We start from the raw sequence: 19,828 nt of genomic DNA on the forward strand, positions 1-19,828 counted from the left end.
GCTTTCCTTGTCCTTGCAGTCAACTACAGGGAAGATTAAAAAATTTGCACTCTTGGATAAAAAAATATGTGGCATTTATACACTATGGAATATTACGCAGCACTAAAAAATGACAAAATCATGGAATTTGCAGGGAAATGGATGGCACTAGAGCAGATTATGCTTAGTGAAGCTAGCCAATCCCTAAAAAACAAATACCAAATGTCTTCTTTGATATAATGAGAGCAACTATGAACAGAGTAGGGAGGAACAGCAGGAAGAAAAGATTAACTTTAAACAGAGACATGAGATGGGAGGGAAAGAGAGAGAAAAGGGAAATTGCATGGAAATGAAGGGAGACCCTCATTGCTATACAAAATTACATATAAGAGGTTGTGAGGGGAATGGGAAAATAAACAAGGAGAGAAATGAATTACAGTAGATGGGGTAGAGAGAGAAGATGTGAGGGAAGGGGAGGGGGGATAGTAGGGGATAGGAAAGGTAGCAGAATACAACAATTACTAATAGGGCACTATGTAAAATTGTGGATGTGTAACCAACGTGATTCTGCAATCTGCATTTGGGGTAAAATTGGGAGTTCATAACCCACTTCAATCTAATGTATGAAATATGATATGTCAAGAGCTTTGTAATGTTGTGAACAACCAATAAAAAAAATCAAAAAAAAATTGCACTCCTCTATCAAAAGCTTACTGTTCCTTGCAAGGACCCCCATACTATTTCCTCAAATTTTAGAAAAGAGTTCATCCTGTCTTGTTCTAAAGGACAGCCTCTGCCTCTGACCTCTTGACCACTTCCTTATTTCTCCTCTGTGATATTACCTTACCACTCATTCTCCCTCATGGTAAATGTGAACCATGCTCTAGCTCCTTTCCTAGCAGTCCCCAAAATGTCTAAATCTATCTCATTAAAGAATTTAAAATACCCAACTTTGTCAGAAAGTAGAAACAAAATCTGTTTTTATAAGACAAAAATCTTCTTGTTCTTGTCCAATTTCTCATTTTTCCTTCATTTCTAATTTCCTTGGAAGAAAGAATAGTTTTATTTCTTTTCTCTCATTTACTGGCTTTTCACATTATTATAAAATTAATACAAATTCAATAAAGAAAAATTTCAAATTCAAATGTAAAAATGGTTTCAAAACAATACCAACAAAATACCAGTATTAATTCTAACTGATGGATGTATCGTTGGCATTTTATACATTTCCTTTCAGTCTAATCCTGGGTGTGGCTTTAAAGTTGGAATTATATTGTCAAGTTTTGTAGCATTTTTTCCATTTTTTATTATTATATATAAATATTATTCAATTACACAAACTCTCCTTATATTTTGGTGAATACATGAATCCTGATTTATACAACCGTTCATCTATGTCATTCACTAAGCAACCCATGAGACCAGCCTTCAGCCTTAACTGCTTTGCAAGTGACTTACTTGCTGAATCCAATGCATTCATTTCTTTTCCCATCTTAGTTAAACTACCTAAAATGACAGTTAGCAGTGGCCTCCCCTTTTCCTCAATTCATCTCCACTGTCATAATGTCACATTTTTGTCATCCCTCTCATCATTCTCTCTAGCCACTTTTCTCAGGAAGCTTTGCTTGCCCTTGCTCTGTACACCCAAGGTTCTGTCCTTCTTTTGTTCTTGAGCATTTTCATTCACACCACAACTTAAATAACATTTATATGCAAAAAGTCTACATTTCTGAAAGTAATGGATTGCTTAAGGATTTGTTTGTTTCAACAATTATCTTAAGAAAGATTTTTCTACTAGTTTAGTTTTTGCTTTTTTTCCATAAGCCTTAACATGTCTGGGTCACAGCTTTGAGAAAAGTAAAGAAAGGACCACGTGATTGTCGCTGGGCCCCAAGTCATGTATTAGCTTCAGTATTGAGGTGGAATAAAAATCTGGGGCTCCAAAGTGGAGGTGGGAGTTACTATATGTAATATATTTAACTTAGCAAATAGCATTATTTTCAACAGTTAGAGACAAATAAAAATTTACATGCCAAATCACCAATTTATCAAGCTATAGTTTGATCAAAATGTCTTTTTGTATCCCTATTCTATAAGAAGTTATTTGATTTACAAAATGAAGTTTGTTATAACCATGTTGTCACTGAAACCTGAAATATACTGAAATCAATCTGCTTTTTTTTTTCTGTGAGTCAGCATGGAGAAAAAGAGCATGTTATCTAATTTCCCTCCAGGTAGCTTCTATGGCAGGTATTAATCATATCACCACATCTTTTTTTCTCAGAGGTAAAAAGGCTCAGTGTTCTACATGGTTTGGCTCATTCCCCACAATGCACACCAGCAGAATGTCAGAAGCAAAACAATTTCATAACACAAAATGCTTTATGTTATAGGTGAAATCCCAAGACAATGAGTTCTGTTACCAAAGATGAGGTTTTACAGCAAAAGTGTTCTGTGATCTGGCATTTGGTCATAATACTATTTTGATGAACTGGATGCATTTTGGTCCAGGTCCTACAATAGTCATCTGTCTAACAAAGTTAGCTTGTGGTCTATTTATATTAGAGGTAGGGCAGGAGGGTCCTCATACTTTATTTAATTCTTTCACTTTCAAATTTGACACACTAGGTTACCAGTTTTAAATCTTATTTAATTTTTATGTTAAATTTGAGAAACGTGTTAGAGCAAGAACTATTATATTCATTGAGCAGATGGAGAAATTCAGGTTTAGATGAATTGACTTGGTAAATTACAATAAAATCTCAAATTTTATGACTCCTAGCCTGAAAAGTGTTCTCTGGTATTAGTATTTCTGTTGGCTTGTTACTAAATGGCAATACACTCTTTGATGAAAAGCACAGAACAAGAGTAAACACAGGAGCACATTTTCCTTCTGATAGGGTTTTAATCTTTCACTTTCTGTGCCTCAGTTGGTTCTATTCTGTGATACATATTCCAAAACTTGATTTGTAACAACATTATTCAATAAAAATATATTCAGTGAACCAAACTGGAAGTGCAGTGGATATAACAACTATGGTATCTTGGAAATCATTTTCCCATAATGGATCTTAGTTTCCTCTATGAAAATAAAATCAGGAAGTCACTAAAAATATTATGTTGTTTTCTTACATTTTATAATTTCTTATAGTGTTTGCCCTAAATACTAATTTTAAGAATAACGTGTCTCACAGAACTACTAACCAGCACTACTACCTACCCAGTGGCCCTTGCCAGAAACCCTGGAATCTTACCAGGCACATTTTCATCCCCTTACTGGCTACAACCCAAAGACATCGGGTGCTCTTGATGCTGCTGGTTTTATGCCCTGAAAACCTCAGAATCTGTCCTTTGTTCTCAGTCTCCACCAATTCTGTCTTAGTTTAGATTCTTACCATCTTATTGGGATTACTCTCAGCTTACATCCTATTTCCAGACTTGTCAATTTTAATTTTTATTACATTCATAAAGAATGAGTTTCAGCAATGGGTGTAACCTAGACTTCTTAGTATTCCTGCATTTCTGCTTTCCATGTGTTGTTGATGCTTTTCAATACTTCAGGCAGACCACTTTAATTAGGTACAGGTAATTCTCTTGGGCTATTTATACAGCTACTATTTTCTTACTTAGAAGACATAGCATTGCCTAGCAGTACTAATAGTACCAGTAGGAAGTACAAATGGAGCTTTCCAGACTCCAGAGAAGGCAGCCAAACTAATACTTACCAGAGAACTGTATATAAAGATGGTAAATCCTACCTTTGCTTACATGGAAAATCACCTACAGAATTTCAGTATGTTTTTTCTTACAGAATGTATGTTTTCCTCATTGGAAAAGATCATTCCAGATATGGAGATTCAATCTAATGAAGATTCCTATTGACTGTCAAATAAAGTTATTTTGCTAAAAGTGTTTCAAATGAATCTTGAGCTATAGTCCATTATACTAGAGACATTTCCTAAGTTATCCTTTATGCAATATATTTGAAGAATATTTTGAGTCCACAGTCCCTTTAAAATGTAACTCGCATAGGTTACTTAGAATTTTAAAGTTTAAAGAAATTATACTGGACTGGAGATGTAGCTAAGTGGGAGAGTACTTGCCTATCATGTGTGAGGTCCTGGGATTGAGCCCCAGCACTTGAGAAAAAAAAGAAATAATACTTACACCAAAGTTGGTAGCAGCAAATCGATCTGAGGCAGAAACCTGTACGTTTGTCGAAACTGTTGTGTGAGCATAGAAAGCATTTATATTAGCCAACAAGGTGCTCATGACAGCAGGAACACCAGGGCACATGTATTTAGAAGACAGACAGGAAAAGTGCCTGCAAGATGAAAAAATATAAAGTGCTTTAAAAACACACTAATTCACATAACAGCACCTCTTCTATTGTCAGCAATTAAATCATTCCTCAGCTGTATCTATAAAAAGAAACTCCTACCATGTCAAATTGAAGGAGAAAACAATTTAAAACTTTTGAAAATTTCTCATTCACAAATATGAAGTTGCTTAATCAGAATATGATTTGACACAGGGTTGTGTATGATTCCTTTCAACTCTAAGAATGTTGTGTGTTTACCCCTAAAGTGCTTCCAGTGGAATTTAGCACTCCTGGAAAGAAATGCCAAAGAAATCTCTCTCTCTCACTTAATGCTCCCCCTTTATTTCAGTTCCTGAAATCCCATATTCCAGCTAAATTTTGCCTTTGTATTTCCCTCTCATTGAAATAGCAAGAGGCCTTCCTCTTACTACACATTGATTCAATTACATATCTGACTTGAGTCTAGTCTGTGAGCTTTTCCAGAAAGGCCTATCTTCTATAAGCAGTTCTGTTTTCTGAGAACTTTTTTTTTACAGACAGGAGATAATTAGACAAATAGATTAATAGTGAGAACACATTGAATTATGCCAGCTTTCTGCTTAAAAACCATATATTTAAAACCCTGAATAATAGTAGCATTTATAATCATCAAAAGCATCAAATGTTCAATTCTGTTACTTCTCTCAAGGAAACCTGTTTCATTTGAACTATAACAAAAGATTTGGAAATTGAAAGCAGAGCTTATGATAAAAGTAGAAAAGTAGATCAAATATTCATGGAGAAAAGAAATTTTCAGTATATAATCTGATCCTATTTTCCTCTCATATCTTAGTAATTTATCCTCCACCTAGCCATCTTTCACTTTAACTACTGAAAAGCCACACCGAATGTAAATACACAAGTAAGTGGATAGTACTCCTAAAAACTATGGTTCGTGGAACTCAGCCAGGTTATCTTGCCACCCAGTTTTTCCTAATACCAGCTAATGAAAATTAAAACATTAAACATGGATCTTTGAGAGGCAGAAATAATATTTATACCACAAAATACATGACATGTAATTTAACCCTGGATTGAAATCATTAGTGATTGCTTACCTTCTTAATATAAATGATATAGAATGCAATTTCATTATATACTGAACTTTTTATAATATTTAAGATTATCACAATAATATAAAATTATTTTTGAGAAGAAAATCTAAAAATCTAGGCCTGGAGATGCCATCGTATTTCATATTTTTTCAATAAATCATGTTATTAAAATTGTTAGACTTAAATCATGGTTGTGTAATATGCAATGCTTAAATACAATGGTATGGAAGATTGTGAAAGGAAAATGCCAAAGGAAGAGATATACAGAGAAAAAAGGGATATAATAACATCAAAGGTAATTGTCAAACTGTTAAGATATACAAAGGGTGGTATTAATTACCCAGAACCTGCAGGGTTTCCTCATGTTGGTTAAGACAAATTTTCTGTAAATGTTAATAGGTCACTTGTGTAAGCTGACAGATAAAATTGTATATATTATCGTGCATAACATGATATTTTGAAGCATAAATAAATACATGATGAAAGCACCCTAAGAAATTATGTTTTTGGTGTTCCAGAGCAATGTTTTACAACTAAAATAGGAGGTTTAGCAAATAATTTAAAGGTTACATATGAAAATTTGTGGATGATAGACTGCCCGGTAAATGCATGCAATGTTACTTAGTTGAACACAATCTCTGCTATGCATTTATCATTACTGTTAATGTATACTATCCATAGAGAAATTGAGAAAACAATGAAGCCAAACTTTGGTTTACAAGTTAAAGTTTTCTTTAAAAACCAAAAAAAATTTTGATTTAGAAGCAGCTATGATTTTTTTCTTATTAAAATTAGAATTTTTTTCTAGAGGTTTGCAACAGTTTTAGTGTTTACCTTAGTCTTCACAAAGGGTATTAGTATTAGAGAATGAATCATGAAAAATGTCTTTGAAATTGGTATATAGATGGATTCAGATGAGTAAGTATTGAAAGCAGAAAAACAATTTAGGAGATAAAGTGAAAATTGACACTCCTGCTCTGCTTCCAACATGGATAAACTCTTCTCATAAAGAAGGGTGGGGGGAGCAAAAAATTTATAGCTCGAGATGATCCAAATGTCATAGAACTATGCTGTTTACTTCTGATCTCCAAAAACCTTGAATAGACTTTCCTTATAAAATAGTTTTAAACTTCATTTTGACCATGTTATAAGTGAAGATCTATTATGATCTCAAAATGTGAAAAGCAGGTGGGAAAGTTGCTGTTTCCAAGGAACAGCATGAAAACACCATGCTAAATAAATGACCATAGGAATTACAGTTTGTTTTTCTTTAAATACTTGGTTGGTTTTGCTTGTTGCTGTTGTTATTTTTAATATTATTGTCATTATAACTTTTATTGTTGTTTCTGAAGTCTGACCATCTTTCCTGTATTTGTTGTAATTAAACATATTCTTTCCTTTCCTAACTTGCTTCCTCCAAGATCTTAAAGCTAGTAGAGTGCTCAAGGAATAAAGCTGAGGCAATAAGAACCATTTCTTCTAACCACTAAGTAAACCTTCTTAAATTTATACTCCTCCTTGTCTTCTATTTTTTAATTTAAATTTACTTAAATAAGTTTTAAGATTTTGCATATTGTTAGTATGCCATGTGATATTTAGATACACATATACAGTGTGTAATGTATAAGTCAGCTTAACATACCATAGTCCACAAACATGTATTATTTCTTTATGGTAAAAATATTAAAAATCCTCTAGCTTTCTGAAATAAACAGTAGATTATTATTTTAGCCATCCTATTGCACAACAGCACACAGAAACTTTCTATTCCCATCTAACAGCACCTATAGATCAACCTCTCCCCATCCCTCCTTCCTCACTCTGCCCAGCCTCTAATAACCACCATTCTTTCAATGTTTATGAAGTCAACATGTTTATTTACTATATTCTGCTGAGGGCCATTGCCAAGTAGGAATGACGCATCAAAATTTCCTTGCTAGCGTACCCCATGTTAAATGGATTTCACTGTTGACATTGCATGAAAGGTGACCCTGCTCAAGGACGAGGGTGGATCCAGGATTAGGGTGTATCCTGCAGGTTTGAGGAAGTATCCCCCTCCTTGGGTTTAGGGCGTTCCCGGTTTAAGACAAGTTTAAGACGTTCCCGGTTTAAGACAATAGGGGTTTTAAGGAAGTTGGAGGTTGAAGATTATTGCTGCTGGGATTAGGGCGTTCCTGCTGCCTGAGCTCCTGTTGAGTTCTCGTGAGATTCAGAAAGTATATTGGAAAAAAGCCTCCTGGAGTAGGGGAATTGGGCGGAGGAGAACTGGGATTGCCCCAGAACGTGTGTAGAGGCCGGTGTGAGTTCGGGAATAAAGAATTGCTGTTTGAATCGACAAGGTGTGTGGTGGCTCGTGATTCTGTGCCAAGCCAAGACATTGGCAATATTCATAGGAGATTATGTGGCACTTGTCTTTCTGTGGCTACTTTATTTCCATCCATGTTGTCACAAATGACAGGTTTTCAACAATTTTTAAACAACTGAGCAGTAAGTAATCCAATGGGGTACAAGTACATTTCCTTGACTCACTCTTCCATTGTTGTTGTTTCCCATTTTTTCGGCTTTCATGACTAGTACTCCAACCAACTCCAACAAAAGGGAGTGTGGATATCCCTTGAGCAGACATTTCATTTCTTTTGGTTACATATATGTAGTAGTGGGATTGCTGGATCATATGTGACAATATTTTTAATTTTTTTGAGGAACCTCTACACTATTTTTTCATAGTGGCTATGCTAATTTGCATTACTTCTTTACTTTCAATCAACAAATTGAAATTATATATGTATATTTATGGTGATATATATGTATATATATTCACACATTATAGAATGATTGATTCAAGATATGTTCACTGCTTTACACATGTATCATTTCTATGTGATGAGAATACTTAAAATTACTCTTTTAGCTATTTTCAAGAACACAATACATTGTTATTTACTATAGTTGTACCATAGATCTCTTGAATACATTCCTGTGATCTAACTGAAATTTTGTATCCTCTGGTCAACTTCTTCACAACCCTCCCATTCCCAGTAGCCCCTTATAACCACAATTGTATTCTCCACTTTCATGAGTTTGACTTTTTGAGAGTTCACAATGAATGAGATCATGTAGTATTTGTCTTACTCTGTCTGGCTTCTTTCATTTAACACAGTCTCTTCCAGGGTCAACTGTATTGTCATTAATGACAGGATTTTTTTCTTTTTTAAAGGGTTAGTAATATTACATTTTAAATATATACCATATTTTCTTCATCTGTTGATGGACACAGGTTGACTCTTTATTTTGATCATTTTGAATAATGCAGTAATTAACATGGGAATACAGACATCTTTTCGGCAAACTCATTTCCTCTCCTTTGAATCAACTCCCTCTCTTTTCAAGGTCGCATATGATGAATGTACCTGCTTTTCTGAAATAGTTCGGCCATGCTTTATTGTTCTTGTATCCAGTGCATATTTAGTACAGAGATTTCCTATACCCAGGAATTGAATAATTTTTTTCTTAATGAAAACAAAGCAACATAAGCCAAAGGTATTAATCTAGAGTTAAATAGTACAGGACATAATGCTTGGTTACCTTGAATATGACAGAATATCACCACATCCAATTACTTGTGAATATTTGGCCAAAGTACATAGCAGGTAATGCTATAACAATGATGACTACTTGAAGGTTAATAGTATTCTACTTTACATCAGTATGCTGAGAGCAGTACTTTAAATTTTCCAGAGCATTAGGCATGTATTTGTCTTAGAGAACTGACAGAAATATTTTACTTTCTGATTAAAATATAATTGAGGTATTCTCAGGGATATGATGGGTGGTGGCAAGCTGCACAGGTCATCCATCTAAACCTCCCATGGAAACTTCCAAGAAAAGCAAATATGATGTAAAATCACTATACCTTTGGAAATAAAGGCTACCAATCAAAAGATTTCTTGGTACCTGGAAGGACTTTTCCCTAATTTTAGAGCAGCTGGCTAAACTGAGAAATATCCCGTGGCTAACTAGTATATAAAATTCTAAAACATTTACCAGAAAAGAGAAATGGGAGGATATTTCTAAGAACCATTCATTGTAGGCCTCTACATTGGAGGTATGTGGCCAAGGCTGATGCCCAGCAAGGCTGTCAATCAATTCCTATTCCATAGTAATGGCCTCCAGAGGCAGTAAAGCTATTTTTCATTTCCCACACCTTCTCATTCTGTATCCATCAGAGAGTATACAATTCCCAAAGTTGCAAAGCAGCTTATGCAGTGAGGGAATGGGCAATGGAATATGGAACTAGTTAGTGGAAAGGACTGGAAGAACACTGGGAACAGTGTAACCTGTGGATTATATTATTACTGTTTATGTTCTGCAAGAAAAAACTCAAGGTTGTTTACATTGTTCCCTCTACTGTAAGTCCTCTAAGTATGAGATAACCTACTCAAAGGAACAGGTGAATGAATATCTTTCCCCAGTCTAAAGGAGAGCTTCATTTGAATAAGGATACAGCAAAGAGTGGAAAATGTTTAGGGATTTGTCTTTTCATTTTAAGGTTGAAGGTAGATGCTGACAACCCTTGGATGGTCAGCAAATATGGATTCAAAGGTACCCTGCAAGTTGCCAAAATAAGCAAATATAAACATTTTTGTGTTATTAGCTCAAAACACATACACATGCATGTGCACAGCACATACAATATAGCAAAAACAATACCTAACAGGAAATACTACTAACTTAAATGGTCATGTTGTTATTGCTAGATGGATATATAAATTTTTGTAGTATAGAGTGAAAGTAACAGAAACAGTATGGTACTGGCATCAAAACAGACATGAGAATCAGTAGAACAGAATAGAAGACAGAGACAAATCCACATAGATATATAATCTGATACTCAACAAAGATGACAAAAACACACATTGTTGAACACAGCATGGGAAAACTGACTCCATATATAGAAAAAGGAAACTAGATCCCTGCCTTTTACCCTGCACAAAAGTAAAATCAAAGTGGATCAAAGACTTAGTAATTAAACCAAAAACTTTGCAACTGCTAGAAGAAAACAGGCTCACCATGTGTGGTGGTGCATGCATGTATTCCCAGCAGCTTGGAGGCTGAGGCAGGGGGATTGTGAGCTCAAAGCCAGACTCAGCAAAAGTGAGGTGCTAAGAAACTCAGAGACAACGTGTCTTTAAATAAAATACAAAATAGGGCTGGGAATGTGTGGCTCAGTGGTCAAGTGCCCCTGAGTTCAATCCTTGGCACCCCCTCTCCCAAAAAAGGAAACAGGCTCAACACTTCTACATATTGGCCTAGGCACCAACTTCCTAACAAGAATTTTAAAGCATAAAACATAAAAGCAAGATCAATAAGTGGGACAGCATCAAATTTTAAAAAATCTCTTGCACATAAAATGAAATAATTAAAAGAATGAAGAAAGTGCTACAGAATGGGAAAAGATCTTTGCTACCAAAAGCATCTGTTTAATAAGTGGGAAAATGAACCAACAGATACTTCTCAAAAGAAGAAATATAAATGGCCAACAAATGTATGAAAAAAATATTCATCATCTCCAGAAATCAGGGAAATGCAAATCAAAACTACATTTAGATCTCATCATACTTTAGTCAGAATGGCAATTATCAAGAATACAAATAATAATAAGAGTTGGTGAGGATGTGGGGATAAAGGTGGAACTGAAAATTAGTTCAACCACTCTGGAAAATGGATATTACTCAAAAAATTGGGAATGGAACCAACTCCTAGCTATCCCACTCCTCTACATTTATCCAAAACTAAAGTCAGCATATTATAGTGAAATAGCCACATTTGTGTTTATGTGAGGGCAATTCACAATAGCCAAGTGATGGAGATATCTCAGGTGCCCAACAGCAGATGAATGGATAAACAAAATATGGTATACAACACAATGGAGATTTATTCAGCCATTAAAAATAATGAAATTATGGCATTTTCCAGTAAATGAATGGAATGGGAGAACATCATGCTAAGTGAAATAAACCAGAATTGGAAAGCCAAGGATTGAATGTCATCTCTCATATTTGGAAGCAAGACCAAAATAAGAAAATGGTGCTGGGGAGGAAGTCCATGAAAATAGAAAGGATATCAGTGGAGAAGAGGAAAGGGACTGAAAGGGAGGGAAGAGGGACAGGAAAGAGAACGTAATGAAATTAACCAAATTATGGTGAATTTCACCTTTATATGTATATATAGAGAGAGCATTAATTTTAAAAACCGTAAATAAATAGAAGGAAGATCAGTAGAGAAATGGGAGTGGGGGAGGTAGGCAGGGGAGGAATGGGGAAACACTGGCAACTGAAGTGGAACAAACTATATTCCATGCTTGAGTGATTCTGTCAAAAGGAATTCCAACATGGTGTATAGCTATAATGTGCTAATAAAGATATTAAAAATGTGCCCTATGCTATTTGCATGTTTTATTATCCTAATCAGAAAATAAAAAATAAGTATTTTAAGTTTTGCTAAATCAACTTTTGACCTATTACTGATTTTGCCTGTTGTTTATTATTGTTGCTAAAACCTTCTGTAAACTTAGGTACTAATGAATCAAAGATAATTCAACTTTATTAAATTCTTGTTTGAGTAACTGAAGTAAAAATTCCTTTACATGTATGTTAGTTAAGATTTCTGTTGCTCTGACAAAATACCTGAGAAAAGCAACTTATAGGAGAAAAGGTTTATTTTGGATCACTATTTCAGAGGTTTCAATCCATAACTGCTTGACCATGTTGCTTTGGGCCTGCAGTAAGGCAGAATATCATGTTGGAAACATATGGCAAAGCAAAAGCTCCTCACCTCCTGGCAGCCAGGAAACAAAGACAGAGAGAGGAGTAGAAAGACTCCAATATCTTCTTGAAGGGCTTTCTATCAGTTACCTATTTCCTTCCATCAGGCTCATTTCCTATAAAGTTCCACCACCTCATGATAGCACCACAGGGTTGCCGCTAAACAAGACTTCCACACGTGGCCTTTGGGACCATTTAAGATGCCAAACTATAACAATATATTTTCCATTTTTAATGAAAACTATATAACCTTTAAAGTGTATAATGCAGAATTATATATCCTGTAGAGATACTTTGAAGTATAATTTTAAAAGAGTTTTGTGGAAAAAGGCAAACAAATCATCCATAAAATGATTCATTTTTTTTTCATAGACCTTAGTAATTTTGAGTTAATATATCCTCCAAATATTATAAAATTTTGAAAAGTAAATGCCAGTTTAATTTTTCAAATGAAAACGTATCAAGAATATATTTTAAAGATACTAACAGGATGATCTTTGTATGTAAATTCCTAAGACAAAATATAGGTATGAGAATGGTGAAGATGTGCCAGGGGCAGTGGCACACACCTATCGCCTCAAAAACTCAGGAAGCTGAGGCAGGAAAATAGCAAGTTCAAGAACCCCTTAACAACTTAGTGAGACCTGTCTCAAAATGTAAAAATAAGGGTTTGGGACATAGCTCATCTGTAGAGCAACCCTAAGTTCTATCCCAGAACCAATAAACAGAGGAAGAGATGGAGGGAGGGAGGATGGGAAGGAGAGAGAGAGAGAGAGAGAGAGAGAGAGAGAGAGAGAGAGAGAGAGAGAGAATATGAATGAATGGTGAAGATATGAAAATCAAGGCCAAAAAGAAAACTCAATATTTCACTTACTGCTAACTTTCTTCCCATTAAATTTTTACATTGATTTCAATATTGATTTAACAATATCATTCTATTTTTCCTTGGTGCTGATTAAACAGCAAAACATTTGTTATTTTGTAAAAGAAAAAAAACTAAATAGATCAAAATCCTCCAAAATTTGGTTCAAACTATATTGAGCATATTCAGTATACCTAAAGATCACAAACATGATACTTAAGAGATAGCTGCTATCTCTTGGAATTTAATATGAAAATGTTCTTGGAAATAACAAGCAATTTGAGATTTAAAATCCTTATAAACTCTCCCATGTTATCAATTTCTGAGTATAGATAACATGTTGGATGTGTCCAGCTATATGTACCACTTCTTACTATCACTAACATTTGTGTTGTAATCTGGGGTTTAAAAGGATAATAAAAAAGCACTGGACAAGGGGAATCAGCCCGAGGCAATCCTTGCTTTTTATAGAGCTCTCAGTTAAGGGGTTTCTACACAGTATGCAATTTGGCAAAATCTTTACTTCTGAGTTTATATGTGTACTCTCTTTATGTGCAGTGATAGCCAAGGCAAACTTCTTCCTTCTAATCATTAAAAATAATTTGCTTTTAAAGGCTACAGTTCCAATATTTAAAGTATTTTAAAGGTGGGAACTGGATTAAAGGTATAATCAGCAATTTAAAACTACCAAGTAGATCTCTGATGCAAACCATCCCTTTGAAAAGTACCCATTCAAAAAATCTAGGTCAAAAAGTTACTACAGCAATCACTGGAAATGTTTAACATTCTCCCCTCAAGACAAAATTAAAAACAGTGGATTAATAATGCTAAGAGCACTTGACTTTACTTTTGCAAGTAAATGGGGTTAGTGTCAAAACAACTTAACAAATGGAATTTCAGTTTCATTGGAAAAGCTAGAATAACAAAGCCCCACAAATAATGCTTAAATTGTGAACAATGAAGCATGGTAGTGGCATAAAAACAAACACAATAATGGAACAGAACAGAAACTTCACAGATAAATCTGCACATTTATAGCTGAGTTCCCACAAAAGTGCCCAAAACACACAATTGCAGAAAGATAGCCTTTTCAATAAATGTTCAGGGAAAACTGGAAATCCACATGAAAAACAATAAACTTAGACCCTTATCTCACACAACATCCAAAATCAAATGGTTAAATGATTTAATTAAGACCCTAAACTATAAACCTACTGAAAGAAAATGCAAAGGAAAGTTCTATGACATTGGTATGGCCAGTGATTTGTTTTGTTTTGCTTTTGGAAATGAACCCAAAAGAACAGGCAACAAAAGCAAGACACAAAAATGACATACAGACATTTGGTATTGAATAAATGCTTAATATCACTAATCTGTCAAGAAAATGCAAATTAAAACCACTATGAGTTATCATCTCATACATGTTAGAATGGTTATTATTGAAGAGACAAACATGACAAGTGTAGGGGATACAGAGAAAAGGCAACCTTTGCAGGTTGTTATGTAAATTATTGAGGCCATTATGGAAAATAGTATGGGAGTCACATTAGTATGGCAATATGTAAAAAAGTGGATGTGCAACCGATGTGATTCTGCAATCTGTATACAGGGTAAAAATGGGAGTTCATAATACATTTGAATCAAATGTATGAAATATGATATGTCAAGAGCTTTGTAATGTTTTGAACAACTAATAATAAAAAAATAAAAGTTCAAGAAAAATATGGCACATATATACAATGGAATGGTACTCAGCCAAAAATAGAATCCTCCATAATTTGTGACAACATATTAAACCTGGAGGGCATGATGTTAAGTGAAATAAGGCAGACATAGAAAGATAAATGCCACATTATCTCACTTATGTGTAGAATCTAAGGAAGTTGATCATGAATCACTAAGAGAAGAATGGAAGGGTAGCTGGTGTCCAGAATGGTTGGTGAGGGGTGGCGTGTTGGGGAGATGTTGGTTAAAGGAGATAAAATTTTAGTTAGAAGGAAAAATTTCAAGAAATCTATTGCTCAATATGAAGACTATATACAAATTATTCTTAAAAGATGTCAAATGTTTTTTTTACTACAAAAATGATAATTATTTGAGGTAATATATGTATTAAATAGATAAATTTAGTTGTTCCTCAATGTATATACTTCAAAACATCTTGTTGTACACTACAAATACACACAATTTTATTTGTTAATTAAAAATATAATAAAAAAATAAAAATTGAAATTTCTGGGGTATTTTCAGCTGAAGCAACCACTAAAATGTTTATTGACCATTAAATCTCAAAAAATATTGGTAAATATTGGGAATTCATATGCATATCAAGCTATATATTTGGATTCACCTCAGTTGCTATTGTTTGATAGGCATCATTGTAGGAAAAAAAATAATCATTTAACTTACATGCATGGTTTTAGAAACTTGTTCATAATCATACTAACTTGCAGTTTTTAAGGGATAGACATGCTTTTGTTTCAAAGATTTAAAAAATCAATTATTTTTAATGAATAGAAGAGCAAAATGATTGAAAAAAAGCAACAAGAAGATAATTATTCTTAGATCTATGGAAGAGATTTCAGTGAAAAAAAAGATGAAACGGAAGAGTATCTGCATTCCTGATATTAAAAATACTCTAAAAAATTGCTCCCCCAAATTCAGATCACTGTGTATTTCAGTAACAAATAAAAGAGGGACTTGTCATTAAAGAGGGACTTGGAGATTTAAGGATCGCTTTCCTTAGGCCCAAGCATAACAGCTTCTCATAGATGTTATGGATTGTTGGAGCTCAATTATGGAGACTGACTGCAGAGAGTAGGGGTTTGGAACATGAAGAGACCAGAAAGCATCTGTTTTTTAGTGAGACCTCAGGTTGCCCTTCCAATTTCTCTCACACCTCTCCTCCTCTGTGTCTGGCTGGGGTCCAGCCATTTCTATGCTTATAAAATAATCCCCAAATATATATTACACTGTCTTATTAATATTTAATTTTTTTCTTCCTCTTCCCTCTAAATTAGGAACTGATTGGAAGCAAGAACTGTCCTTTATTGCTATATTCTGAATTTTTGTGTCCCCACAAAATTACCAAATTGAAAGTTTACCCTGAAGTTGATAGTAATGGGGGAGGGCCTATGGGAAGTGAATAGTTCTGAAGGTGGAATTCTCAGGATTGAGATTTGAGAGCCCTTATAAAAGAGGCCCCGTAGATTTCTCACCCTGTCAGCTATATGAGGGCACAGTAAAAAGATAGCTGTCCATGAACCAGGAAAAGGTCCCTCACCAGATACTAAATCTGTAGGCACTTTGATTTTGGGTTCCCTTGCTTCTGTAACAAGAGAAATAAATTTTTGTAGCTGATAAACCATCCAGTTCATTGTATTTGGTTATAGCAACATTTATAGACTAAGACTCCCTGTGTAAGTCCTCATATTTATACAGTAGAAATACCTACTTAATAAATACATTTCACGGTCTAGAATGTGGGCTCCATGGTGTCTAAACTTTGACTTTCAGTTCACTGCTATATTCTCCATTCCTAGAAATGCTTGTGTACATGGCAGATCCTAAATAAATATTTCTTAAATTAATAAATAATACAATTAAACAGGACTCTCCTATGAAAGCAGACTTGTGGTTCAAGTAGCTGAACTATACTGGGTTCAAAATAAACAGTATCCCAACATTTTTGGTTCAAAGACAAATTTGATTAAGGTGGCCAGTGCCAAAGTGGTTTATTTGTGAAGCACACCAAAGTGAAAAACATTAACTTACTGCTTTTCTCTCATTTGGTATGTTAAAGGCAAGACCACTGTCTAACAGAATCTTGCATTTTGTAAGACAGTTTGAGCTTCAATTAATAAAACTATAATGACTAATTAAACACTCAATTAAAATGTATTTGTTGGCTAAAAGTCACCTCTGGAAGACAAGTTAATCCTTAATGCCTGCCATAAAATTTCCTGTATGTGTTCGGAAGTAAACAGTTGGTCTATTATAATGATATTAGTAAAATATGTGCTAGCATGAATAGATGAAAATTATCATCAACTCCCCAAATGCGCATGATGGAGACAATTTCTATGTCTAATTCCATGACACAAAATATATGAAATATCATGCTCTTTGCAAAAAGAAAACAGACTCTCATTCTTACTATCATAAATTAGCAAGTTTTTATTTTAAATGGTTGATGTCATTCAACATGTGGGTATAAACTGATTTTGATCAATCATTTGTATAAACAGGAAACTATAATCCCCACCTTTCTCATGGATGCTCCAGAGGAAAGGATGCACTTTATGGAACAAATAGAACTAATAAATTGTGCCCCCAGAAAATAGTCTGTGGTGGAAGGGAAATGCATTTATAGTAAGCAGGGGCATCCTGCAGCATTGGGAAGTTGAATCTTAATGTTCGGATTATTTACTAGCAAAATAGATTCAGCTTCCTTTCTGTGATAAGAAATACACAAGAGAAAACTGTAATAATGCACTGTCAGACACTCTATATTAATACACACTTTCCTGTGTTTATTTCTTCTCCAAGTCCATCTTCAAAGAAACAGGAATTATGCTTTAAAAACTCAATCTCTAATAATAAAAAGATTATGAATGTACCTGGGGATTTGACTAAGCATATGGGGTATTTAAATATGAAAAGAAACTGCAATTTGAGTTCACTTTTTGTCTCAATGTTGTATCTAGAAAAATCCACAAGAACTAAGCATGTCTGTCCTTTCCCAGACTTGTGAGTGTCCATACTAAACAGAAAGGGCATGCTTTCCTCCTTGAAGCAGAGTTCCCCCATTTCATGTTTTTCAAAATTAAGAGGAAGTAATTCTGAGATAAGCTTGAAATACTTAGTTCTACATTTTTGTTGTTGGTTGATTTTCTGGTTTTTGTTTTTGGTTCCCTGAAGCAAGGTTTCAAAACAACAGAAAAATACTGAGTTACAGGGCAACAAATTCAAAGTTAAGAGAGCTTTATTCATAAACTTCCCTTTTCCAGTTCTGTTATTGTTGGCTGGAAACAGGTTAGGAATCAAGTTACAGTTCAGTTACAGAAGTATCACTTTTCAAGTCTGCTTAAACTCTCTGTGAAAAATGTGTTTCAACATCTACCCCCAAACTGCTAGTATTTGAACTTCTTCAGATTATTAGAAATGATCAATGTGATATGTTCCAAAACACTAAAATACAACATAAATGATAAAATGGGTACTGATATCAGCTTAATTAATCCTTTCATATCTACTTTATTTTCTCTGGGCAACTGAAGATATCTGACATCCAAAGACACAGAAGGAGAAGTTGAGATAAATTTAATTCTGATAAACAATTTCTGATTCATTCAATTACCAATATGTATTGAGTTTATATCTTGCATCCAAAACTTCTTAACAGCAGAAATGAAAGTTACAACTCTTCAAGATTTCAATTGCGGAAAAAAGACCCATGGTGGCCGGCGAGGAGGCAGCACTTTCAATGCCTCCGCAGTAACGGGACCAGAGAGACCCATTAATACACCTACATGCAAAACTTCTAGCAAAATTCCGCTGAAAGGAGACCTGCCAGGAATTACATCAAATAAATTTATAGGAGTAAACAGTAACTCAGCAGTCAAACAGAACAAGAAGCAACATGAGCAGTATGAAAAAGCAAGGAAGAAAAGGAGTACAAACAATGCATGACAGCCTAAATATTCAGGAGGATATAGAGTCATCAGAAAAACGGTCATATAAAGAACTCAAACAATACCTTAGACAGATGGAATGGAACTTTAAAGAGGATACGAGACAGCAAATTCAAGCAGCGAAAGAACACATTGAGAATGAATTACATAAACAGATAAAAGAAGAAGTTAAGCATCTTTATCAGGAGATAGAGATTATAAAAAAGAATCAAACAATAATCTTAGAAATGAAGGAAATTATAAACCAAATTAAAATCTCAAATGAGAGTATCACTAATAGAGTGGAGCAAGTAGAAGCCAGAACGTCAGATAATGAAGACAAAATATATCATCTTGAAAAGAGTCTAGCCAACTCAGATAGGCTGGTTAAAAATCACAAGAGAAACATCCAAGAGATATGTGATAACATTAAAAAAACAAATTCAAGAGTCGTAAGGATAGAGGAAGGGATAGAGATTCAAACCAAGGGAATGAGTAACCTACTAAATGAAATAATTACAGAAAACTTTCCAGAAATAAAAAAGGAAACAGATATACAAATTGTAGAAGCATACAGGACACCGAGCATACAAAATGACAGTAGACCAACGCCAAGACACATTGTTATGAAGATATCCAATATACAGAACAAAGAGAAAATATCAAAAGCTACAAGAGAAAGGAGGCAGATTACATTCAGGGGTAAACCAATAAGGTTAACAACGGATTTTTCATCACAGATGCTGAAAGTGAGAAGATCCTGGATCAACGTATTTCAAACACTGAAAGACAATGGATGCCAACCAAGAATTCTGTATCCAGCAAAATTAAGCTTCAGGTATGACAACGAAATAAAAATCTTTCATGATAAACAAAAGCTAAAAGAATTTGCAGCCAGAAAACCAGCTTTGCAAAGCATCTTGAGCAAAACACTACACGAGGAAGAAATGAAAAATAATGACCAAAGCCAACAGTGGGAAGTACCTCAGTAAAGACACATGGAGGGGGGAAAGCTAATCATGGAGAAACAAACTAAATTAAAAAAAAGAGATAAATAATCAAACATGGCTGGAAGT

General features: G+C 34.4%; 1 protein-coding gene across 1 annotated transcript in view; it reads right to left on the bottom strand.

The window, feature by feature from the left end:
* UNC13C (unc-13 homolog C) overlaps positions 1–19,828 on the bottom strand; it is a gene marked incomplete at its 5' end in the record, with an annotated part of 578,171 nt that overhangs the window by 294,928 nt on the left and 263,415 nt on the right. Inside the window, one exon of the mRNA XM_081292419.1 lies at positions 4,147–4,303. Within this exon, the coding sequence (XP_081148545.1) occupies positions 4,147–4,303 (157 nt within the window). The remainder of the gene's footprint in view (positions 1–4,146; positions 4,304–19,828) is intronic.

The sequence above is a fragment of the Spermophilus citellus genome (assembly GCF_964194105.1).
Source record: "Spermophilus citellus genome assembly, chromosome: 4".
Lineage (NCBI taxonomy): Eukaryota > Metazoa > Chordata > Mammalia > Rodentia > Sciuridae > Spermophilus > Spermophilus citellus.